A 26,768-nucleotide genomic window follows, 5' to 3' on the forward strand; every position below is an offset into this window, starting at 1 on the left:
CTCCTATTACCCTCAAACTTTTTGGGCACTCTTCCATACCCAAATCATTGCCACATGATAATATTCAGCTCAATTTTCCTAGTAAATCTTTCTCGGAAAATTTCCAAAGTTTCTACCTCGAGAGAAGCTTTGTGAAGTAAGTACTAGCTAGGCTTACCCAAATGATCTGAAAATTTACCAGCGCATGACCATACTTAAGTAACTTACCTACACCAATTTTGAGCTCATTTCATTCATCCAATCTCTCTCACTAGTTTTCCCAAGTTTCTATCCATAGAAGAGCATTGTGAAGGAAGTACTACTTTGGCATGTACAAATGGTATCAATTTTCTGCAATGCTTTCCTATGCCCAAATAACCATCCTCCACAAAATTTCAGCTCACTCCATTCATTATTTTGAGCCCATCTTCAACATTCATATTTTTGTCCAGCGTGGTACTTTGCAAAGCAAGTACCACCTAGGATCCTCCTTTTGAGCTAAAAATTTGTGAAGACATTCTCCTTAGTAGATGATCATCCTCAGCCAAAACTCACGCCCATTGGCCATGTGCATTTCCCGTACCGCTAATCAAACACTTGGTTGCTAATTCATGTTTGAGCATCGATCGGTCTCCTCGTGAGAATCTTATGTTCTAATTTTCTTCCTAGCACCAACCTGGGAAGTGCCCAACCCACTAGACATGCCTAGGCCGCCCAGAACACATGGCAACACCACGGTCACGCGGTGACCACGCGGCGGGCATGCGAGCTTACGCGCTCTAGAGTTGGGGCCCTCGACCACCGTCCAAACCTCGATGTCTCTCCATCAAACCATGTTTTTCTGATTAAATAGATACTTATTTACCTAGAAATGATTTTTGAAAAAAATAAAGAGCAAACTATGACGCAGCTGTAGTTCAAATTTGACCCGCTTCCAACTGAATCGACGGGAATTTGTCTTTTTCACCAGAGGTGGATCAAAATTTTTGACACGCAACCATTTTTTCAATTGTGCATTAAATATGGCCTAGTATTTTATAAAATTTATTAGGTCCAATTTTGCAACAAATATATGGTAGGTCCTTCACAAAAAAACTCATTTCAGGCACTCGGAAAATGGAAAATGGTTTTTTCGTCCAAAGAAAATGAAAACTTCCTTAGGCAACATTGTTTGCCATTTCAATATGCACCCTTGTGCACAATATGAGATCATTTGAACAAACTATGCCATGAATGTGGCCATAAGATTGATCATTTGGCTTGAAAGCCATTGATCTCCATACGTGATAGCTCGTTTCTGAGAACACTTTTTTAAAATAATTGCTGTATTACAAGTTTGTTATTTTTCCTGGGAACTTGGCCACACATAATGACACAATGCGAAGGTTTCCCAATTTTTTGATTTGTTTTTTGAATTTTTTTATGCCCGTTTCAAAATGCGGTCAAAACGGCGGGCTTGACCGTTCCTAGCTAGTGGTTGAATCTTGGAATTTTTTTGGTGTTTCTCTGATTAAATAGATACTTATGTACCTAAAAATGATTTTTGAAAAAAATAAATAGCAAACTATGAGGCAGTTGCAGTTCAAATTTGACCCACTTCCAGCTGAATCGGCGGAAATTTGTCTTTTTCACGAGAGGTGGATCAAAACTTTTGACACCCAACCATTTGGTCAATTGTGCATTAAATATGGCCTAGTATTTTAGAAAAATGATTTGGTCCAATTTTGCAACAATTATTTTGGAGGTCCTTCACAAAAAAACCTCCTTTTGGGCACTCGAAAAATGGAAAATGGTTTTTTCGTCCAAAGAAAATGAAAACTTCCTTTGGCAACATTGTTTGCCATTCCAATATACACCCTTGTGCACAATATGGGATCATTTGAACAAACTATGCCATGGATGTGGCCATAAGATTGATCATTTGGCTTGAAAGCCATTGATCTCCACACGTGATAGCTCGTTTCTGAGAACACTTTTTTAAAATAATTGCCGTATTACAAGTTTGTTATTTTTCCTAGGAACTTGGCCACATATAATGACACAATGCGAAGGTTTCCCAATTTTTTGTTTTTTTTTGAATTTTTTATGCCCGTTTCAAAATGCGGTCAAAACGGCGGGAATGACCGTTCCTAGCTAGTGGTTGAATCTTGGAACTTTTTTGGTGTTTCTATGATTAAATAGATACTTATGTACCTAGAAATGATTTTTGGAAAAAATAAAGAGCAAACTACAAGGCAGCTACAGTTCAAATTTGACCCACTTCCAACTGAATCAGCGGAAATTTGTCTTTTTCACCAGAGGTGGATAAAAACTTTTGAAACCCAACCATTTGCTCAATTGTGCATTAAATATGTCCTAGTATTTTAGAAAAATGATTTGGTCCAATTTTGCAATAAATATATTGTAGGTCCTTAACAAAAGAACCTTCTTTTGGGCACTCGAAAAATGGAAAATGGATTTTTCGTCCAAAGAAAATGAAAACTTCCTTAGGCAACATTGTTTTCCATTCCAATATGCACCCTTGTGTATAATATGAGATCATTCGAACAAACTATGCCATGAATGTGGCCATAAGATTGATCATTTGGCTTGAAAGCCATTGATCTTCACACATGATAGCTCGTTTCTGAGAACACTTTTTTTAAAATAATTGCCGTATTACAAGTTTGTTATTTTTCCTGGGAACTTGGCCACATGTAATGACACAATGCAAAGGTTTCCCAATTTTTTGTTTTTTTTTTGAATTTTTTATGCCCGTTTCAAAATGCGGTCAAAACGGCGGGAATGATCGTTCCTAGCTAGTGGTTGAATCTTGGAATTTTTTTGGTGTTTCTATGATTAAATAGATACTTATGTACCTAGAAATGATTTTTGGAAAAAATAAATAGCAAACTATGAGGCAGCTGCAGTTCAAATTTGACCCGCTTCCAGCTGAATCGGTGGAAATTTGTCTTTTTCACGAGAGGTGGATCAAAACTTTTTACACCCAACCATTTTGTCAATTGTGCATTATATATGGCCTAGTATTTTAGAAAAATTATTTGATCCAATTTTGCAACAAATATATGGTAGGTCCTTCACAAAAAAACTCATTTTGGGCCCTCGAAAAATGAAAAATGTTTTTTTTGCCAAAAAACTCATTTCTCACTACACCTTTTTGAAGATATTTATCTTTTTTCATGTTTGTTATTTTTTCTGAAAACTCGTTCACATTTTGGTGACATGATTTTCTATTTTCTTTTTGAATTTATCAGGTCATAAAATAGCTGACATGATTTTAACACATTATTTTTTAGACAACTATGACCAATTTAGAAGGTCATAGCATCATTCTGCATTCTGATTGGTCCGTAGACGTTTCACGCGGATAGTGCATCATACGCCGTCGGATGCTCGTGGATCCAACGGCTGTCCTCGACCCTTCCACACAAACCCCGAAACCCTAGCCGGTCATTTTCCATCCACCCCGCGCCTCCTTTCTTTCCCACATCCATCCATCTCCTCGCTGTCTCGCCCGAGGGAGAGAGAGAGAGCTGCCTCCTCCCTTCCAGATCGCCGCTGGCACCTCCCTCCGGCGGAGCTGGCCGCCGTCCATGGCCTCCCGCACGCCCTACTCCTCTCACCCAACCAAACCGCACATCCATGGCCACATCCCCGCTCGATCTCGTCGGGAACGAGGCCTCCATCGATCCAACCATCCATCCATGCCCGCAGCAGCACTCCCGCCATCCGTGCTCCTTCCCCAGCAGCGAGAGGCTTCGAGAGAGCCGAGGCGCGCCCCGAGCGGGGCGATCCACCGTCCATCCCAACCTCCTCCGCCCGCCTCCTTCTGTTTTCTGCGGGTCCTGCAGATGGCGGCGACGGGCGTCGGCGCCGGGTACCTCGCCCCCAGCGTCCGCCTGCGCGCCGATCCGGCGACGGCGGCCTGGGCGTCCGCCTGCGTCGTCCGCGCGCGGCTCCAGCGCGTCGCGCGGGGCCGCTACGTCGCTGAGCTCAGCAGGGAGGGCCCCGCGGCGCGCCCCGCGCAGCAGCAGCAGCAGCTGGCCCGTCGTGCCCGGCTTCCTCGCGCCGCCCCCGTCGTGCCCGGCTTCCTCGCGCCGCCCCCGTCGCGCCTGCCCAGTCGCCGTCCCCGACGCAGCCGCCCCTGCCGGACGGCGGCGTGGGGGAACTCGCCCCGACCTCCTGCTCGAAGGTACCGCGGTTCAGTCGATTTCTTCCTGACGGATGTTCAGTCGATTCAGTTGTTGTATATATATGTGATATATGTTCGTTGTTCATCAGTCGTACGTACAGATTTACCAGCATACGCATGATTGATTTAGTCGATCAATAGATTTTTCTAGACGTTTTATTGGATCGTGAGATGATTGATTTAGTACTGCTACTAGAAAGAAGACTGAAAAGGCTGGGCCAAGTGCACGCATGTTGGGAACGTAGTTAAATTGAGGAGTTTGTCCGTTGCTTGGCCTGATATTATTACCAAAAATGGTGTGAGTCCCTGTACTTATTATTAATGGGAAATCTTAACATCACACTGGGGTTTATTAGTCTCCAATTGTATATTCTCAGCACTCAACTGAATTTACTGATACTGTAGTGGACATGACACGTGAGCACCCCTCTTCAAGGAATGCAATGCTTCTTTCTGTTTTATATTACATGAACTAGAAGGAGCTTCCACCTTTGAGTACAGAAGTAGTATCGAAATTGAAGACCCTTGTATTACTGTCTTGTTTTTCAATGAAATGGGAGGCCCATGCAGTAAATTCACATGGGCACCTGGGAGGCTAGGATCATGTGTGCTTTGCAGAGTACTAGACCCAGCTCACCCTCTGTTAGATTACTTGTTGGGCTGCTACTTTGTGTTTGCTGTGCAGTATATTAGACATCCTGAATTTGGCATCTAGCCAAGAACAGAATACAGGTTGCGCCATTCTTATTATTGCTAAACTGTTGTGATGCAATTTTTAAAGAATGCGATCTTCTAAGTTTTGCATTTGAGTGCTGGGTAGGTAGGATCTTAGGATCATCAACTCTTGTACACTGTTTTAACTAGTTCTGCATCTGTACATACATGTGTACAGCTGTAAATCCAAGTGTATATGTTGTCTTTTGCAGGATTATTTCAGGTTGTGGTTGTTTGTCCTAAAATATATCAGTCTATTTTTTTATATCCTCGTCCACTAATCTGGGCACTTGATTTACTCGAAGCCTTGTGAATCAGGTTATGCAAACCTGTTGCATTTAGCACCATCAAAGCTTGTTACTACATCAGTTGCTTGCTCCAAGTGTCTTGTTCTTGGATTCTTTGATTTTATCCTGGTGTGCACAACGCTGGTATTTCTGGATAACCTGAAACTAGTTTCTCCACCATATGCTATCTAGCTGTTGGGTGCTAATTATAGTTACTTTATATGAAGAAACACTTACCTGGGAGTTAGGATCATCTAATAAAATTTCTACTATATATACATATATATATATACATATATATTTATATATGCATGAAACTGAGATTGCTAGCATCATTTACACAAGATACACCCTTTGAATTGAATTGATTGGTTCAGTTTCGTATATTCTTCACCCAGCCTTCTATCATGCTTATAACTAGTGCTCTGCTCATGTTGTTAGACAGGATTTTCACTTCCTGCCATCCCAACCTTCTATCATGCTTACAAGATTTTTCTTTGCACGGCAGTAGCACCAGTACCTTGCTGCTGTTGGGAACGGAAGGGAGCTGTTCCATGCATTGAATCTGGGGAGAAAATCACCTTCGGCATGTACACCATCACCTTGGGCATGCTTGTGCCGCTGCTGCTCGGCCTCAACATGTCCTGGAGTGCCATTAGCACCGCCCTCACGCTCATCTTCCTCGACTTCAAGGACGCTCGCCCCTGCCTCGAGAAGGTAATTGTGTGTCCATCCGTCTGCAGTTAACTAAGTTGTGCCCCATTGATGTCCTACTAATGTTAATTGTTACTACCATGGTGCTGATGCTGTTCAGAATATGATATGTGCTTTAATTCTAAGTTCTGGTCTCTCTTAAGAGACACTTCTAGCTTTTCTGACTCAAAGTTGTTAACTTGGTACTGCATGAGTTTTACTACTGCTAAAAAAGAGAGTATTTACTACTGCCAACACAGAGACTTTGTATGCATGCTACCTGATGAGTGCTTTCTTTGTAATATTTCACCTTCGTATGCATAGGTTTATTCGGTTTGAATTCTGCATGACATGAAATAGATATTTACAGTGTTTTTCTCAACTTGTTTTCACTGTCACTTGATATATACTTGCTTGTACTTGAAGCTGTGGGTTAATGTTGGTGGTTTTGTTCTACTTGGATGCATTGGTACCCATCATCGAGCGAACGGATGCAACAGCGGCAAGAAGCTCATGGCTATGTGCATCTAAAGCACACCATGGACACCATCCACTTCCTCATCAATGCTAACTCAATCCAGATCATCGCCGACACTATCATCCACAGGTATCTTCCTTGGTTCCCTTTATCCTCTCCTTCCTTTGTGAAGTTTAGTATGCGTGTGCTGACGAGTATTGTTAGATCTTGCCAGTTGAATGTATGGTCGTGATAGTAGAATGGTATTTTGTTTTAGGCGCAATGTGTTGTAGTGCAGTTTTTTTGCACAACCTGCATATGTGCCATGCATATTCATATTGTTTCTCTGTTTCTTATATGAACTACTATCTCATTTTAACTAGCTCGACAACAAAAAGCATGGTACTAGCTGAATGTTGAATGGTCTGTTCATAATATATTTGCCCCAGTTTTTCTCATTCTTTTCTGATTCATGTAACAGGATGACAGAGGAAGCCATGTTGCTGTTTTGTTTGGTCTCAGCCCTGACTATCGCCGTCGAGCGAGTCCGGCGTGTTGTTCATCTGACTATGGTTCCAGCCCTGACTACCGAAGTTTTTGTCCTGTTGAAGTTGCATAGAAATATGAGAGAGTCCAGCGAGTCCAGGAGCTTGTAAAGTAGTACTATATTACACTTGTAGAGCTTGTAAAGTATTGTATTATACATGGCCCTTTGTACTGGAACGGATAGAGCTTGTAAAGTATTGTATTATGTGATCTGGTTGCTCTTGTTTAAGTATTATGTGTGTTTTTTGTCTCTGCGAATCTGAATACTGCTTGAAATATGAAGACTATGAGTCTGATAGGTGGGACCTACTTACATGACAAATTGAAATTGGGACCCATCTGACTAGTGGACCCTTCTTTTGAAAAAAAAACTAAATTCGTTTAGACAAAAAGGCCACAACCCAACAATAAAAAGGCTGCAATATTGGGCTTGGCCCATGAACCCAACCAAAAATTGACAGACAGAAAAAAAACAAATAGGCCGAATTGTTGGGCTAGGCCCATGTAGAAAATCGAATTGGACCGGGCTTAATCTTATGGCACATCAGATTGCCACGCTGGATGCCGACGTGGCCTGGGGAGGTTGCTAGTGACCAAAACGCCACAGTAGACGTATTTTGGTCATAAACGTCTACATCCATTTCAGAAGAAAGGTCGCTATAGTCAGTTTACGACGGCCAGCTTTTGACCTTATGTTTTTGGTCACAAAAAGGTCACAAATGGAAATTTGTGACCTTTCAGTGACCAATAGTGGTGGTCACAAGTTGACATATTTCTTGTAGTGCAACCAGCCCTCTCCACGGGCTCCTGTTCAACCACCCCTCCACGGGCTACTGTTCATCCAGCCCTCCACCGTCTACTGTTCATCCCGCCCTCCATGGGGTGACCCTGTTCATCCAGACCTCCACGGGGTCCTGTTCATCCAGCCCCAACTGACTCGATCGATCGGGGTCCTGTTCACCCAGAGGCAACACCACGGGGTCCTGTTCATCCACCCCCACCGGGAACTGTTCATCCAAACCCACCCAGTAACGCTCACTGTTCATCCAGAGGCAGCATCGATCGACTTCAGTTAGCAGCAGTAGCGAAGGAATCGCTCGATCGGGTTCAGTTAACAGCCATCGATCGATTGCTCGGGTTCAGTAACGCGTAGCCTGCAGTGCAATCACTCGGGTTCAGTTAGAGCCCAACGCCTCGCTCGGGTTCAGTTAGAGCCCAATGCCTCGCACCCACGCGCGTGCGTGTACGAGAGAAACATGCATCGCTCGGCGCTGACCACCCACCGTAACCGGGAACACCCCGATATTTTCCTCGCCTTCGCTTCTACCATGGTTTTTGCCGTCATGGACGGCCCAAAGAATGTCATGCAGCTGCGTCTCCGACCCGCCCAGGACGAAAAGCCCATTTTCTGTCATGATTTTTTGCCATAGAAGTAGGACCCCACCACATCTATGATGATACCGTGTTTTGTCACAATTATTGTCATAGAAGTGTCATATGTATGATAGAAAAAAAATTTGTTCGGCCCAAAATGTCACGGATGTGTCTTCTTTTTGTAGTGCATATATATAATGTACTTGATACTTCGGATTAGACCAGTGTTTAACGAGGCCCCTCCAGTCTTCATCTGATATATTTTCCACTGGAGATGTTTGGGAAAGTTCACTGTTAGCCTTGCCTTCAAAGTGAGTTTTCCTCAAGTTATACTGATATTGTCGCAGAGCAGACTTGAAAACATGGGTGCAAGCTTGTCTGGTTGCATCATCTTGGCTATCCAACTTGAACCTCATCTGTTGAAAATTATGGGAGTCTCATTATCAGCAACCTAGAAAGTATGGGACAGAGCAAGACGATATTACTAGTTTCCATACATAGCCATACTTACAGATAAATGGTCGAGGAAGGTGTTGAACTGGGTTTCGTCTTTGTCATTCCTATACTGAATCCATGTTGGGAGGATACGTACATGACACCTAAAGGCAACCACTGCCTCTGATACTAACTTGGCTGACTCTGTAGCATCACGTGGCCTTTTTAAACCTGCCTCAAAACGGATCTCCATTCTTCCTCCTCTAGATTTAGTTAACCTATCGAGCATTATCTCTGATGTTTGTTTCCTCTTGCGCCTAGGTGCTAGTCCAACAACGAACATAGGAAGTGTTAGTGTACATCAAATTGTGAGACTACATATAAAGAAGCATGCAACTGTAACTTGACTCCAACAACCACCATCTTGCTGTTGAAGCTCACAAGGTTCATCTGATCTTGCCAACTCGTCTTGTGTCAAGAGTGCTTGGGAAGTAGTGTCAGGTGGCAAGGGAGCTTGGGAACATGCTGCTAGCTCAGTTCACGCACGAGTAACTCGTGCAGCTGGTAGTACTGTGGAAGGTGTTGCAAGAACTAGGGCTGTCTCATACTTTCTGTTTGGTGGCAGCTATTTGTTTCTGTTTGGCTTTTTCTGCAGCTCGTGTAGCATGGGATACCCTGTTTGTAGAATTTTCTGCTGGACTTTGACCTTCTATTGCACCATCAGTACCAACAGAATCTGCAGGATTCTTCCGGTTTCCATTCCCCGCCACTTTGTGTTTCTTCCTCTTTCTCTATGCCATGTTAAGTCAATTTGACAAGAAAAATGAATACCAATTTAGTTCTTCAGAACAAATTGATGCGTGATACAGACGAACTAAACTTTGATGTTAGACAACCACATGATAGGAGGATGTAATATGTACAAATATTATGTAAACTAAGATAACATAATTATGATGTGTAAACTAAGCAGAAGACATTTCACTAAATTAGAAGCAATGTAATGGAAGGTAGACACCATATGAAAGATGCTACAAATATCGCTCTGCCAAGTTAATAGTGTCTCATCATAAATGGTGCTTAAACAAACGTGAAGCAGTACAAGAAATAAATCATATGCAAGATGCAAATAACATCACACTACCAAGTTAGAGGTCTCTCGTCATTAGTGCCATTGCATATTCACAGCTTATGATGTGTAAACTAAGGAGAAGGCATTTCAACAAATTAGAAGCAATGAAAGCTAGACACCATATGAAAGATGCAACGAGTATCACTCTACCAAGTTAAAACTGTCTCGTCATAAGTGCCATTTCAACAAATTAGTAGTACAAGCTAGAAAAGAATGTGAGATGTAACCTATATCACACTCCGAAGTCAAACATGTCTTATGATAAGTGATTGTTGCAGGTTACACAATAGTAGTAATTTGATGTAAGAACATGGTGTGATAGACATATACTGTATGTTCTAGAAACAGGAACACGTGTCTTATTCAAGTATAATGTGTAAAGTAAGCAGATGGAATTCAACAAAATTAGAAGCAATACAAGCTAGACATCACACATAACATGCAACCACATATAACAATGCCAAGTTAGAGGGAGCACCGGTGATGGTGCACTAGGGGAGACGTGCTCATCATAAACACAGCTACGTTGAGTGTCTATGCATGTGTTCTCTTGGAAATCATCTTGGGGGATGGAGGAGTAGAAACTGTAGAGGCCCTGCGTTTTGAAGGAGCACCTTTATCCGCTGCCTTGGTAACTTCCTTCCGCTTTATTGATTTTGAATTGTCAAGTAAAACCGACAAGAAAAAGCAATAAAATTCTCTCTTCAGAACTCATTCATGCATGATATTGACAATCACTACTTTGATGTAAGGCAAACACATGATACCAGGATGGAATATGTACGAAAAACAGGACAGATGGCATGTTCACAACTGTTTGTGTAAACTAAGCACCCATTCCAACAAATAATAAGCAATGCAAGCTAGACACCACATGAAAGATGCAACCAATATGACTCTGCCAAGTTAAGAGCGTCCCATCATAAATGGAATTTTAACAAATTAGAAGCAGCGCATGCTATAAATCATATGAAAGATGCAACTAATATCGCACTGCATATACTAAAGGTGTCTTGTCATATTGATTGATGCGGGATACAAAAAAAATAGTTTTATGTAAGGACATGCTTAATAGACAGATGTACTATGTACTAAATACAGGAAGGCATGTCACATTAACATGTATAATGTATAAGCTAAGCAGAATAGCACATGCAGTTTAACCAGATTGGAAGAATTACAATCTAAACACCATATGCAACATGCAACCACATATCACACTGCCAAGTTAGAGCAAGCACCTGCGATGCTAGTGTAGGGGAATGCGGTAATCAACTACAGAGCTACGTTCACTATCTTCATCTAGCCTTGCTGTTTCTTGAGAATCATGTCGGGAGGCTGACGCTGCATTCTTTAAATGAGTAGTCCACTTGCCTGACTGCCTCATCATAAGTGATTGATAAGGGATACACAAGAACATTAGTTTGATGTAAGAACATGGTTAATACAAAGATGTACTAGTATGTACCAAAAACAGAAACACATGTCATATTCAAAGGTATAATGTGTAAGCTAAGCAGATGCAATTTAACCAAATTACAAGCAATACAAGCTAGACATCCGTCTGGAGTGGTGAGCATGATCATCTAGGACCCGAGAGCCTGGTGGGAGGCGGGCTTCTTCGCCACCATCGCGGCTTTTTAGTTAGCTTCCAGGTGATGCATGTCTTTGTTGGGCTTGTCACTGGCTCGGCCGGTGCCCTGACTAGCTATTTGTCTTCTGGTGCTCACGGGATGGTGGTTCATGTAAAAAATATCTTTCCTTATCTTAATAAAGACCGACTTCAGCCTTTCGAATACAAGCTAGACACCATATGGAACATGCAACCACATATGACACCGCGAAGTTAAAGCAAGCACCTGGGATGGTGGTTCATTGCGAGCGAGGTCATCAACTCCAGAGCTACGTTTACCGTCTCCATCTGCTAACACTGCACCCTTTATAGCGCTGTAACGTGCCGTGCTTACCCGCGTAGAAAGCTAGAGCAACTTCTCTCTTTTCTTTTCTGCTTCTCTCAAGGAAGACTCTGAAATACCCTTGCATAAAAACACAATAGTGAGAGTATGGGTGAAGTGTGTGCAGAACTAGTGCATTGTAAAAGTAGCAGATAGCAGGTGGCTGAAAAATAAATGACAGGAGACATATGATAGCTCTACAACATTGCATGGAAAACTAAATTAGATTCTACTCCGTATGATTTTGTAATATATGAGCACATGAAATGCAGGTACTCCTCTAGCACACCACCCACATGTGGTCATATCAAGATAACAGTCGACTGAAAATAAATAGGTCAGTTGATTTTTTTAATGAACCGTCCGATCTATAAGGAACGGGCAGATGGCCTTCGTCTACCTCCCGCCAGTCACTGTTGATGATCTTTCTTGAACCGCCAGCGACCACCGGCCCAAACCCCTGCCTCCGCCGCCCCGCCCTCCCCTCGACCTCACACCACCGCCGTGCTTGGCAGCGCCCCCAGGCCATCCCTTTAATCCCGGCCAACCTCCAGATCAGGCGCCAGTAGCTCTAGGCCCCACACGCCCCTAAGATAAACACCGAGGCGCTGCTTCCCAGGCGTAATAGGCGGACTAGCGCTTGTTACGCCGGGGAATGCTTCCGTTAATTGGGAGTCAACTGACCTGGAATTGAAATTCTGGGGGGCGACGGACCTCTAGCTAAGGTGAAATAGTATATGAGGAGAAACCTTGTGCATCGCGAGTTACTAGGAACATCTAGTATCAAGAAGAAGCGGTCAACTAGTGTCTTCTGTGGGATGAATACCGTGCAAGCAGACACGTAAGATTTGCACGAATAAGGGAAGAGGAGTACCCTTATCGGTTGCCAGTGTGGTCTCCTCCATATGTCACGGCGATCTTCTTTTTTCTCCCGGGGGAACGATGTTTTGGAGAACCGTTGATCCTTGGACAAACCCATGGCCAAATTGTTGAATGTGTTGCCATGGCCGTATATCGGCGGAGGGGAATCAGATCCAAGGCGGCGAAGGACGGCGTAGCAGGAACAACTCTGGTGCGGTGGAGGGTGGCGAAGTTGGAGCAGCAGCGGTGAGGCGCAGGACGGCGTGGTTGAACTGGCTCGGGTACGGACGGCTCGGCCTCGGCTTCAACTACTAGCCGTGGAGGGCATTGTAGTTGAGGTTGCGGTGGAAGATGATGTTGGGGTATCGGTTCCAGCGTGATGGAGGAGGGCGGCGGTTGATGGGTGGGATGGGGTGGCGGACGGAGGACGTCAGGGTTTCGCGGCTGGTGGAGAGGTAGTTTTTGCGCCCATGGAGTACGAATGGGGAATCGGACGGGTGGGGGGGGAGAACCATGTTTCGGTCTGGGACACGCTTGTTTTTGGCTTTTTTTAACAGAAGATGGGTCGCGCTTGTTTGAAATTTGGGGAAAGTACAAACTTTGCCCCCTCTTAAATTTCGGACCAACTTCGGGTCGGGGGTAGGATGGTAATCCCAGGTGTCCCAAATAGTGGGCGGGAGCGATTTCGGCCGCGCGCATGTGTGCTTAGGCGGCCATTGTGTATGAATGTTTCTCAGAGGCGGTTGCGTGGCGTCTAGATGAAGCTACAAACCTACCCCGGTTTAGACCTTTGGACGTCGGGCCGGTAGGTTTCACGGGTCGGAGTTATTAGAAAAGTAATTTCCTTGTACTACCAAACATTGGTCTCATGTGGTTTCGGGCGAGTAGAGGCTCTTTTGGCGCTTCGTATGAAATTTTGAAACACAAGCATTCACGTTTAGAGTACTCTTGAACTTTGAGGATTGACCTAAATAGACAACGTTAAATTTGACCTTGTATGTTTGAAAACCTCATTAAATTATCCGCTTCTTTTTGAAATTTTGACACTTGAAAATCCTATAACTACAATTATTTTGGAATGGAGGAGCTAAATTTGAATCTATTTTGTACACCCACTACATATGCTATTATGTACAAAATCAGACAAAAGATTGGTGCCCCCATAATTTAGGTATGATTTACAAATGCCATGATATCAAATTCAAATAATTGAATGGACTTCATGTTGAATTCGATTTTTTAAACCACCTTAAGTTGAATTCCAATGTATGCTAGTTCATAGGTAGCTATTTATAATGTTCATTGTGTAACTTTCGTATGTATAATGTGCTTTACACACACAACATGAACTATACTCACGTTTATATTTGATTGCTAAAGCGATGCATTATCAGGAGTTCAAATACTAACTATGTGGATCAATTGTGTCGAATAATAACATAGACATGCTCAAATTCGACAGAATCTAGATGTCTGATGGATCAATGACCGTTCCTTACGCGAACTGCAAATATCATGATCCCATCCTATTATTTGGATACAATTTATATCTTTATAATCAATGTGTACAACAGTCTTTTACGTGTAGTTTCACTCTCCATCGGTGGTCTCTCACACATGCTCACACACTCTCTCCCGAGGTGTCTTTCTCGCACACATGCTCTCGATATAACCCTCCCTCCCTCTCGTAACCATTTACGACTGTTTTCACTAACCTTTATCACAAGCACTCTCCTCTTGCAAGCATACACACACATAATCCCCATCGACCCTTTCTATATAGATAGACTTGCCTACGTGTCTCCTGTACGCACATTATCTTTAGGCATGTCTCTCAAGCATTGTCTCACACCTCTCTTCCTAATCGACGAGTATGATTCTAGCAGAGCATTCTGTAGGATGCCCCTTAAAGTTAGGTTGGATGATTTGTAATATCAGAGATAAAGGGATTACCTTAGTCCGAGAACCTAGGGTTACAAATCCTAGCTGGCTTTGTCAGTGGACACAGAGTCCTTCACAATTATGATATCTTTGTCTTGTACGACTAGTCATCCATGGGTCTCCCTAAATGCGTCACGGGCCGACCAATATGGCGCGGAACGGAACCGAATGAAGGGCCTCACCTCGACCTACCGGACCTCACGTGGTGACACACCCTCTGCCCCCACGTCTCGTTATCTTCTCACACCCACACATACCAACACAGACACCACACACAAAAAAAAATATTCTCCTGGTGCCTCTATCCACTCCCCCCTTGCATATACACACTCAAGGGAATCTCTCTCCGTGACGTCATATTCGTCTCTCTCTCTAGACCACTCTCATTTCTCGTGCTATCTCTCCCATGCCCCCCGCCGGCCCCTCTATCCATGCCTCTCTCGAATATGTAATACACACACATACCTCTCTAGCCCTGCCAAATGCATCAAGTACACATTCACGCATGTTACATCACGTACCCCATTGATCTAAAAAGCCCTCTTTTCACGTTTACTTCGCATACAACATTCCTTTTGAATAAAGTGTGGCCAAAAAATTATTTTAGAATTTCTACATATATACAACATTACAAAGTTATATGGAGGAGTATGAACGCTAATTTGCATTGCATGGTGCCCACAATGATATTTATTCTACACTGTGAATTTGTATATTTGTATACTATATATAAATTTAGTCATAATAAAGAGAAACGAAGAGCATCTCTCTCTCCATCGCATACCCCCCTCTACGCCCCTTTCACGTACGCACACAAACTATCTCCAGGTCCTCTAAAAGTAAGCCCCCAGCACATTCATGCATGTTTCATCTTTCTCTCATGATATAAACAGTGACAATCATTGTATTTGAAGCAAAAGCACGATACGTACATTGGACTACAAAATCCACTCATTACAGTCACCATTTATGTTTTGTGGTTATTATACGGTCACGGGCTCACCGTACAACTCGGTATTTTCTCTAGACACGACTAGTTGACCAGTTAAACGCTCCATGTGGCACCTCTAGTGTTGCATCACATTATCTCACTACCATCGGGCCCACCTGTCGGCTTGTATCTACTCTACATCTACACTCTTATAAAAAATAGAGTTGGTGATGATGCTGTGCCTGCCATCCTGCAATATAGGTCGTCCGATTTATATCTGACGGATAGGAAAGAAACTATGGCAATTTTGCAAAAAGGTACCCACACACCTCTCCATATTTGCAAATAAGGCCTTCCCTCATTCATCCTTTTCTCTCACAAGATAAACTAGTCATACAAATGCATCTTGATGTTACGTCCAACGCACGGGCATCTTGCTAGTAAGAATGAAAACAAACGACAAAAACATATTGGGCGGTGGTTCGAAGTCATGACCGCGGGCACAGCGAACAAGGTGGCGTTGTATTGGTATGCTGAGCCGTATGTTTTAACACACAGGAGCTAGTGCGGTGATTATACACACACGCAGGCATGCACACGAACTGCATGCACGCAACACTCACACGAACACATGCACGCACGCACGCAACACTCACACGTACACACGCAGCCACGCACGCACGCAACACTCACACGCACACACGCACGCATGCATGCACACACCAGTACACCACACGACCAACACACACTCTCACGATCAAGTGCTCAACCTACACGTGCATGCGCACACATCAGGCCCTGAAAGACACATACACAACCAGGTGATTCCCGCACACGGGTAGGAGTCTTGTCGTGCCTGCGTAAATTTGTGTTTATCTGACATTTTCCCTATGCGAACTGACAGGTGCGACCCACAAGGAACGTGGTCAATTTAACTAGTCAACATGGTGCCACATAGACTATTTGGCCGGTCAACAGAGTGCAATCCGATGCTGAACTGTGAGCAAGTGACCGTATAATCACCGCAAAACATATATAGTGACCGTAATCAGCTTATTTTGAAGTTCGGTGAATGTATTACGCTTTTCTCTCTGTAGGCCCTCCAAAACTACATCTCTACACGTTCTGGCATGTTACATCTAACAACTATGCAATACAACACTACTACTACACTCTAACACAATAAGTCATATGTGTTTTTAGTTTTACTAGATATCATATTGTAACTTAATTATTCAGTTGGATACATTAAAATTGCCTTTGAAATGTATGGCCAGTATCATATACCACGCGGGAAAAATCCCGCCCTTTCCTGTTTAATCGGGTTTGTATCGATGGATCATGTGAAACAGCAAAACTATAGTACTATACAGTACAAGTGACAGCTCACTAGGCCGTCGTGTCGTGTACTCCTCCGTCGTAAGAGTGGAGCGCTCGCTTTCATAAATCTTCTAGTCCCTTTCACCGACATGTGGGACATCAAGCTACCGGGTCCACGTGCCATACCGGAATATAGTGCAGAGCAGTCGGGGTGAAGCACCCAGTCATGGCGCCGGCGTAGTAATGAGCAATGAGGCGTCAAATCACAAAGCTGCACCTTTCCCGTAGTTAAGTTGGAGGGACGAAGTAATAATGCTAAAAAGAGAAGTTGGAGGGACGAAGCAACCATCATTTCACTCGTTGCTGAATCCACTTCTCCCTCATCTTCTTCAAGTTAACCATGTGTTGCTTCTACCGTTGTTCTGCCTCATGTGGGACGTGGATCGGCTTGGTAAAGCACTGACACGTGGGACCACATGTTAGCAAACCGCCAGGACAACGTCCTCTAAAAATAAGAAACCTCCCCCGCCATCCGCGCAGCAAAATCACCTCCTTTTTACTAATCTTGATTCTATAATTTTTTAGATCAATATAATTGAGATTTGTATAGATAGCACTGATGACCCACAAGTATAGGGGATCTATCGTAGTCCTTTCGATAAGTAAGAGTGTCGAACCCAACGAGGAGCAGAAGGAAATGATAAGCGGTTTTCAGCAAGGTATTCTCTGCAAGTACTGAAATAAGTGGTAACAGATAGTTTTGTGATAAGATAAATTGTAACGTGCAGCAAGGTGGCCCAATCCTTTTTGTAGCAAAGGACAAGCCTGGACAAACTCTTATAATGAGAAAAGCGCTCCCGAGGACACATGGGAATATCGTCAAGCTAGTTTTCATCACGTTCATATGATTCGTGTTTGGTACTTTGATAATTTGATATGTGGGTGGACCGGTGCTTGGGTGATGTTCTTACTTGAACAAGCATCCCACTTATGATTAACCTCTATTGCAAGCATCCGCAACTACAACAAAAGTATTAAGGTAAACCTAACCATAGCATGAAACATATGGATCCAAATCAGCCCCTTACGAAGCAACGCATAAACTAGGGTTTAAGCTTCTGTCACTCTAGCAACCCATCATCTACTTATTACTTCCCAATGCCTTCCTCTAGGCCCAAATAATGGTGAAGTGTTATGTAGTCGACGTTCACATAACACCACTAGAGGATAGACAACATACATCTCATCAAAATATCGAACGAATACCAAATTCACATGACTACTAATAGCAAGACTTCTCCCATGTCCCCAGGAACAAATGTAACTACTCACAAAGCATATTCATGTTCATAATCAGAGGGGTATTAATATGCATAAAGGATCTGAACATATGATCTTCCACCAAATAAACCAACTAGCATCAACTACAAGGAGTAATCAACACTACTTGCAACCTACTAGTACCAATCCCGGACATGGATACAAGAATTGGATACAAGAGATGAACTAGGGTTTTGAGAGGAGAAGGTGATGGTGAATATGTTGATGGAGATTGCCCTCTCCCGATGAGAGGAGCGATGGTGATGGCGATGGCGATGATTTCCCCCTCCTGGAGGGAAGTGTCCCCGGCAGAACAGTTCTGCCGGAGCCCTAGATTGGTTCCTCCCAGGTTCCACCTCGTGGCGGCGGAGTCTCGTCCCGAAAAGTTTCTTATGATTTTTTCCTCGACGAAAGACCTCATATAGCAGAAGATGGCCATCAGAGAGCCAACAGGGGGCCCACGAGGCAGGGGGCGCGCCCTGGGGGGTAGGGCACGCCCCCACCCTCGTGGCCAGGTGGGCCCCCCTCTGGCGTACTTCTTTCGCTCAATATTTTTTTTATTTCCATAAATGACTTTCGTGGAGTTTCAGGACTTTTGGAGTTGTGCATAATAGGTCTCTAATATTTGCTCCTTTTCCAGCCCAGAATTCCAGCTGCCGGCATTCTCCCTCCTTATGTAAACCTTGTAAAATAAGAGAGAATAAGCATAAGTATTGTGACATAACGTGTAATAACAGCCCATAATGCAATAAATATTGATATAAAAGCATGATGCAAAATGGACGTGTCAACTCCCCCAAGCTTAGACCTTGCTTGTCCTCAAGCGGAAGCCGCTAACGATAATTATGTCCCCATGTTTAGAGGTAGAGGTGTCGATAAAATAAAATATGGACATGAGGGTATCATGATTATTTTCATAACAGCAACATATATAGATATTGTCATATAATCTCTTATGCTCAAGTAATAATCTAATCACAATGAAAAAGTATGAATTAGAAACTTTATTGAGAACTAACAAACTATAATCTCAGTCATTGAAGCAATTGCAAATTATCATAACATCAGAAAGATTCTATGTCAGAGCTTTATAGCAAGTCGACATATTCAACTATCATTTAGTCTTTCATAATCGCTAACACTCACCCAATACTTGTGGTTACGGAGTTTTAATCGGACACAGAGAAATATAGGGGCTTATATTTTTGCCTCCCAACCTTTTACCTCAAGGGTAATGTCAACAATAATAACTCATGCTCCCCTACATCCAATTAGATATATCTATCAGAATCTTTCCAACATATTGTGGTTGCCAAAGGATAAAGTGTAAAAAGGAAAGGTGAAGATCACCATGACTCTTGCATAAGGTAGAAGATAATAGTAACAAATAGGCCCTTCGCAGAGGGAAGCAGAGGTTGCCATGCGCTTTCATGGTTGGATGCACAAAATATCTTAATGTGAAAGAACGTCACTTTATATTGCCCCTTGTGATATGAACCTTCATTATGCAGTCTGTCGCTTTTATTCTTCCACATCACAGGATCGTATAAATCTTATTTTCTCCCACACTAATAAGTCATACATATTTAGAGAGCAATTTTTATTGCTTGCACCGATGACAACTTACTTGAAGGATCTTACTCAATCCATAGGTAGGTATGGTGGCCTCTCATGGCAAAACTGGTTTAAGGGTTTTGGAAGCACAAGTAGTATCTCTACTTGGTGCTGAGAATTTGGCTAGCATGAGGGGGAAAGGCAAGCTCAACATGTTGGATGATCCATGACAATATACTTTATCTCAGAAATAAGAAAACATAACCCATTACATTGTCTTCCTTGTCCAACATCAACTCTTTAGCATGTCATATTTTATTGAGTGCTCCCAATCATAAAAGATGTCCATGATATTATATTTATATGTGAAACCTCTCTTTCTTTTTTACTTCATATTAATTGCAACGATGACCAAAGCTACGTTTGTCAACTCCCATCAACTCTTAATAATCATACTCCTTCTATGTGAAGTCATTGCTCTCAATAAGATCAATATGAACTATTTGTTTCTTTTTATTCTTTTTCTCTTTTCTTTTATTCACTCAAGATCATAGCAAAATAATCAAGCCCTTGACTCAACACTAATCTTTATTATATAGCTCACGGACTCGATTACATAGAGAGATCATAAAGCAAAACTCAAAACTAGATCATGCCATAAACTTTATTCTACTAGATCAAAATACTACTAATGGGATCGAACTAAGAAAACCGGTAAAGATAGGAGTGTGATGGTGATACGATACCGGGGCACCTCCCCCAAGCTTGGCAGTTGCCAAGGGGAGTGCCCATACCCATGTGATTATATCTCCTTCTTTGTTGGTGAAGGAGGTGGTGGTGCTGTCGATGATGCGGGCTTGTCATCCATCTTCCAAGGCACAGGTTCACCGTCATAGAAGGATGATCGAGTCTCCGGGATCCTCAAATCTGTAGCCAAACTCATCCTTTTGAATCTATATTCATACTCACAGTTTTCGTTTTGCAGGTCATAGATTTGGGCTTGAAGGTGCTCGATCTTCTCATGAAGCTTGAAGAAGGCCTCCCCGATGTTGTCGGCATCCAGCTTGTGGTTGTTGGTGAACTCCGCGATCATCATGTGGTTGGAGTTGGGTCCATGTTCCACCATCCCTTGGCACTTGAAGACTTGTTGCTCCATTGCTTCGAGTCTTGTCTCCACGCTTTCAGTCCCCTTCAGTCCCTCAGCATCGCGGATGTGCAGCAACCCATCACGCATCTCAATGGTTTGAGGGTGTCGCAGCACCTCCGCGAGGTAAGGGTTGATGACCTTCTCAAAGAACTTGTCCTTGGGAGGACTTGGAGACGTCATGATAATCTAGATCTGTCAGAAAAACAGCTCGAAACAAGAACAGAGGATAATTGCGTGATATAGGAGTCAAAACCTTCGAGAGATTATATGATGATTTTTTACCTACCAAAATATGTATCGTGCAAGAAAACGGAGTCCGGAGAGCACACGAGGTGCCCACTGTTGGGGAACGTAGTAATTTCAAAAAAATTCCTACGCACACGCAAGATCATGGTGATGCATAGCAACGAGAGGGGAGAGTGTGATCTACGTACCCTTGTAGACCGACAGCGGAAGCGTTAGCACAACGCGGTTGATGTAGTCGTACGTCTTCACGGCCCGACCGATCAAGCACCGAAACTACGGCACCTCCGAGTTTTAGCACACATTCAGCTCGATGACGATCCCCGGACTCCGATCCAGCAAAGTGTCGGGGAAGAGTTCCGTCAGCACGACGGCGTGGTGATGATCTTGATGTACTACTGTCGCAGGGCTTCGCCTAAGCACCGCTACAATATTATCGAGGACTATGGTGGCAGGGGGCGCCGCACACGGCTAAGAATATGATCACGTGGATCAACTTGTGTGTCTCTGGGTGCCCCTGCCTCCGTATATAAAGGTTCAAGAGGGGGAGGCTGGCCGGCCACCATAGGGCGCGCCAGGAGGAGTCCTACTCCCTCCGGGAGTAGGACTTCTCCCCTAGTTGGAATAGGATTCATGAGGTGGAAAAAGAGAGAGAGAGAAGGAGAGGGGCGCCGGCCCCCTCTCTCCTTGTCCTATTCGGACTAGGGGGAGGGGCGCGCGGCCCAGCCCTGGCCGCCTCTCCTCTTCTTCCACTAAGTCCCATATAGTTCCCGGGGGGTTCCGGTAACCTCCCGGTACTCCGGTGAAATCCCGATTTCACCCAGAACACTTCCAATATCCAAACATAGGCTTCCAATATATCAATCTTTATGTCTCGACCATTTCGGGACTCCTCGTCATGTCCGTGATCACATCCGGGACTCCGAACAACCTTCGGTACATCAAAACGTATAAACTCATAATATAACTGTCATCGAAACCTTAAGCGTGCGGACCCTACGGGTTCGAGAACAATGTAGACATGACCGAGACATGTCTCCGGTCAATAACCAATAGCGGGACCTGGATGCCCATATTGGCTCCTACATATTCTATGAAGATCTTTATCGGTCAGACCGCATAACAACATACGTTGTTCCCTTTGTCATCGGTATGTTACTTGCCCGAGATTCGATCGTCGATATCCAATACCTAGTTCAATCTCGTTACCGGCAAGTCTCTTTACTCGTTCCGTAATACATCATCCCGCAACTAACTCATTAGTTGCATTTCTAGCAAGGCTTAAGTGATGTGCATTACCGAGATGGCCCAGAGATACCTCTCCAACGATCGGAGTGACAAATCCTAATCTCGAAATACGTCAACCCAACATGTACCTTTGGAGACACCTGTAGAGCACCTTTATAATCACCCAGTTACGTTGTGACGTTTGGTAGCACACAAAGTGTTCCTCCGGCACACGGGAGTTACATAATCTCATAGTCATAGGAACATGTATAAGTCATGAAGAAAGCAATAGCAACATACTAAACGATCGGGTGCTAAGCTAATGGAATGGGTCATGTCAATCAGATCATTCAACTAATGATGTGATCCCGTTAATCAAATGACAACTCTTTGTCCATGGTTAGGAAACATAACCATCTTTGATTAACGAGCTAGTCAAGTAGAGGCATACTAGTGACACTCTGTTTGTCTATGTATTCACACATGTATTATGTTTCCGGTTAATACAATTCTAGCATGAATAATAAACCTTTATCATGATATAAGGAAATAAATAATAACTTTATTATTGCCTCTAGGGCATATTTCCTTCAGTCTCCCACTTGCACTAGAGTCAATAATCTAGATTACATAGTAATGATTCTAACACCCATGGAGCTTTGGTGCTGATCATGTTTTGCTCGTGGAAGAGGCTTAGTCAACGGGTCTGCTACATTCAGCTCCGTATGTATCTTGCAAATCTCTACGTCTCCCACCTGGACTAGATCCCGGATGGAATTGAAGCGTCTCTTGATGTGTTTGGTTCTCTTGTGAAATCTGGATTCCTTTGCCAAGGCAATTGCACCAGTATTGTCACAAAAGATTTTCATTGGACCCGATGCACTAGGTATGACACCTAGATCGGATATGAACTCCTTCATCCAGACTCCTTCGTTTGCTACTTCCGAAGCAGCTATGTACTCCACTTCACATGTAGATCCCGCCACGACGCTTTGTTTAGAACTGCACCAACTGACAGCTCCACCGTTTAATGTAAACACGTATCCGGTTTGCGATTTAGAATCATCCGGATCAGTGTCAAAGCTTGCATCAACGTAACCGTTTACAATGAGCTCTTTGTCACCTCCATATATGAGAAACATATCCTTAGTCCTTTTCAGGTATTTCAGGATGTTCTTGACTGCTGTCCAGTGATCCACTCCTGGATTACTTTGGTACCTCCCTGCTAGACTTATAGCAAGGCACACATCAGGTCTGGTACACAGCATTGCATACATGATAGAGCCTATGGCTGAAGCATAGGGAACATCTTTCATTTTCTCTCTATCTTTTGCAGTGGTCGGGCATTGAGTCTGACTCAACTTCACACCTTGTAACACAGGCAAGAACCCTTTCTTTGCTTGATCCATTTTGAACTTCTTGAAAATCTTGTCAAGGTATGTGCTTTGTGAAAGTCCAATTAAGCGTCTTGATCTATCTCTATAGATCTTTATGCCTAATATGTAAGCAGCTTCGCCGAGGTCTTTCATTGAAAAACTCTTATTCAAGTATCCCTTTATGCTATCCAGAAATTCTATATCATTTCCAATCAGTAATATGTCATCCACATATAATATCAGAAATGCTACAGAGCTCCCACTCACTTTCTTGTAAATACAGGCTTCTCCGAAAGTCTGTATAAAACCAAATGCTTTGATCACACTATCAAAGCGTTTATTCCAACTCCGAGAGGCTTGCACCAGTCCATAAATGGATCGCTGGAGCTTGCACACTTTGTTAGCTCCCTTTGGATCGACAAAACCTTCCGGTTGCATCATATACAACTCTTCTTCCAGAAATCCATTCAGGAATGCAGTTTTGACATCCATCTGCCAAATTTCATAATCATAAAATGCGGCAATTGCTAACATGATTCGGACAGACTTAAGCATCGCTACGGGTGAGAAGGTCTCATCGTAGTCAACCCCTTGAACTTGTCGAAAACCTTTTGCGACAAGTCGAGGTTTGTAGACAGTAATATTACCGTCAGCGTCAATCTTCTTCTTGAAGATCCATTTATTCTCAATTGCTTGCCGATCATCGGGCAAGTCAACCAAAGTCCATACTTTGTTCTCATACATGGATCCCATCTCAGATTTCATGGCTTCAAGCCATTTTGCGGAATCTGGGCTCACCATCGCTTCTTCATAGTTCGTAGGTTCATCATGATCTAGCAGCATGATTTCCAGAATAGGATTACCGTACCACTCTGGCGCGGATCTTACTTTGGTTGATCTACGAGGTTCAGTAGTATCTTGTCCTGAAGTTTCATGATCATTATCATTAGCTTCCTCACTAATTGGTGTAGGTGTCGCAGAAACAGTTTTCTGTGATGTACTACTTTCCAATAAGGGAGCAGGTACAGTTACCTCATCAAGTTCTACTTTCCTCCCACTCACATCTTTTGAGAGAAACTCCTTCTCCAGAAAGTTTCCGAATTTAGCAACAAAAGTCTTGCCTTCGAATCTGTGATAGAAGGTGTATCCAATAGTTTCCTTTGGATATCCTATGAAGACACATTTCTCCGATTTGGGTTCGAGCTTATCAGGTTGAAGCTTTTTCACATAAGCATCGCAGCCCCAAACTTTCAGAAACGACAACTTTGGTTCTTGCCAAACCATAGTTCATAAGGTGTCATCTCAACGGATTTCGATGGTGCCCTATTTAACGTGAATGCGGCCGTCTCTAAAGCATAACCCCAAAACGATAGCGGTAAATCAGTAAGAGACATCATAGATCGCACCATATCTAGTAAAGTGCGATTATGACGTTCGGACACACCATTACGCTGTGGTGTTCTGGGTGGCGTGAGTTGCGAAGCTATTCCGCATTGCTTCAAATGTACACCAAACTCGTAACTCAAATATTCTCCTCCACGATCAGATCGTAGAAACTTTATTTTCTTATTACGATGATTTTCAACTTCACTCTGAAATTCTTTGAACTTTTCAAATGTTTCAGACTTATGTTTCATTAAGTAGATATACCCATATCTGCTTAAGTCATCTGTGAAGGTGAGAAAATAACGATATCCACCACGAGCCTCAATATTCATCGGACCACATACATCTGTATGTATGATTTCCAACAAATCTGTTGCTCTCTCCATAGTACCGGAGAACGGTGTTTTAGTCATCTTGCCCATGAGGCACGGTTCGCAAGTACCAAGTGATTCATAATCAAGTGGCTGCAAAAGTCCATCAGTATGGAGTTTCTTCATGCGTTTTACACCGATATGACCTAAATGGCAGTATCACAAATAAGTTGCACCATCATTATCAACTCTGCATCTTTTGGCTTCAACATTATGAATATGTATGTCACTACTATCGAGATTTAATAAGAATAGACCACTCTTCAAGGGTGCATGACCATAAAAGATATTACTCATATAAATAGAACAACCATTATTCTCTGATTTAAATGAATAATCGTCTCGCATTAAACAAGATCCAGATATAATGTTCATGCTCAATGCTGGCACCAAATAACAATTATTTAGGTCTAATACTAATCCTGAAGGTAGATGTAGAGGTAGCGTGCCGACTGCGATCACATCGACTTTGGAACCGTTTCCCACGCGCATCGTCACCTCGTCCTTAACCAATCTTCGCTTAATCCGTAGTCCCTGTTTCGAGTTGCAAATATTAGCAACAGAACCAGTATCAAATACCCAGGTGCTACTGCGAGCATTAGTAAGGTACACATCAATAACATGTATATCACATATACCTTTGTTCACCTTGCCATCCTTCTTATCCGCCAAATACTTGGGGCAGTTCCGCTTCCAGTGACCAGTCTGCTTGCAGTAGAAGCACTCAGTTTCAGGCTTAGGTCCAGACTTGGGTTTCTTTTCTTGAGCAGCAACTTGCTTGCTGTTCTTCTTGAAGTTCCCCTTCTTCTTCCCTTTGCCCTTTTTCTTGAAACTAGTGGTATTGTTGACCATCAACACTTGATGCTCCTTTTTGATTTCTACCTCTGCAGCTTTTAGCATTGCGAAGAGCTCGGGAATAGTCTTATTCATCCCTTGCATATTATAGTTCATCACAAAGCTCTTGTAGCTTGGTGGCAGTGATTGGAGAATTCTGTCAATGACGCAATCATCTGGAAGATTAACTCTCATCTGAATCAAGTGATTATTATACCCAGACATTTTGAGTATATGGTCACTGACAGAACTGTTCTCCTCCATCTTGCAGCTATAGAACTTATTGGAGACTTCATATCTCTCAATCCGGGCATTTGCTTGAAATATTAACTTCAACTCCTGAAACATCTCATATGCTCCATGACGTTCAAAACGTCGTTGAAGTCCCGATTCTTAGCCGTAAAGCATGGCACACTGAACTATCGAGTAGTCATCAGCTTTGCTCTGCCAGACGTTCATAACATCTGGTGTTGCTCCAGCAGCAGGCCAGGCA

The 26,768-nt window shown here is 43.2% G+C and overlaps 1 protein-coding gene across 2 annotated transcripts; it reads left to right on the plus strand.

The window, feature by feature from the left end:
• The first annotated feature begins 3,451 nt into the window (after positions 1-3,451).
• On the plus strand, positions 3,452-7,118 carry LOC125521103 (uncharacterized). 2 transcript variants are annotated; one of them, XM_048686152.2, is made up of 4 exons: positions 3,452-4,171; positions 5,681-5,889; positions 6,292-6,472; positions 6,804-7,118. In XM_048686152.2, the coding sequence occupies exons 1-3, from the start codon at positions 3,622-3,624 to the stop codon at positions 6,394-6,396; spliced, it is 864 nt and encodes a 287-aa protein (XP_048542109.2). In that variant the 5' UTR covers positions 3,452-3,621; the 3' UTR covers positions 6,397-6,472; positions 6,804-7,118. The 2 variants fall into 2 exon arrangements, with proteins under 2 accessions (XP_048542109.2, XP_087391387.1); XM_087535261.1 differs by having other exon boundaries at positions 6,366-6,472.
• Positions 7,119-26,768: the final 19,650 nt, after the last annotated feature.

The sequence above is a fragment of the Triticum urartu genome, chromosome 7A (assembly GCF_056163025.1).
Source record: "Triticum urartu cultivar PI428250 chromosome 7A, HENAU_Tu73, whole genome shotgun sequence".
NCBI classification, from domain to species: Eukaryota; Viridiplantae; Streptophyta; class Magnoliopsida; order Poales; family Poaceae; genus Triticum; species Triticum urartu.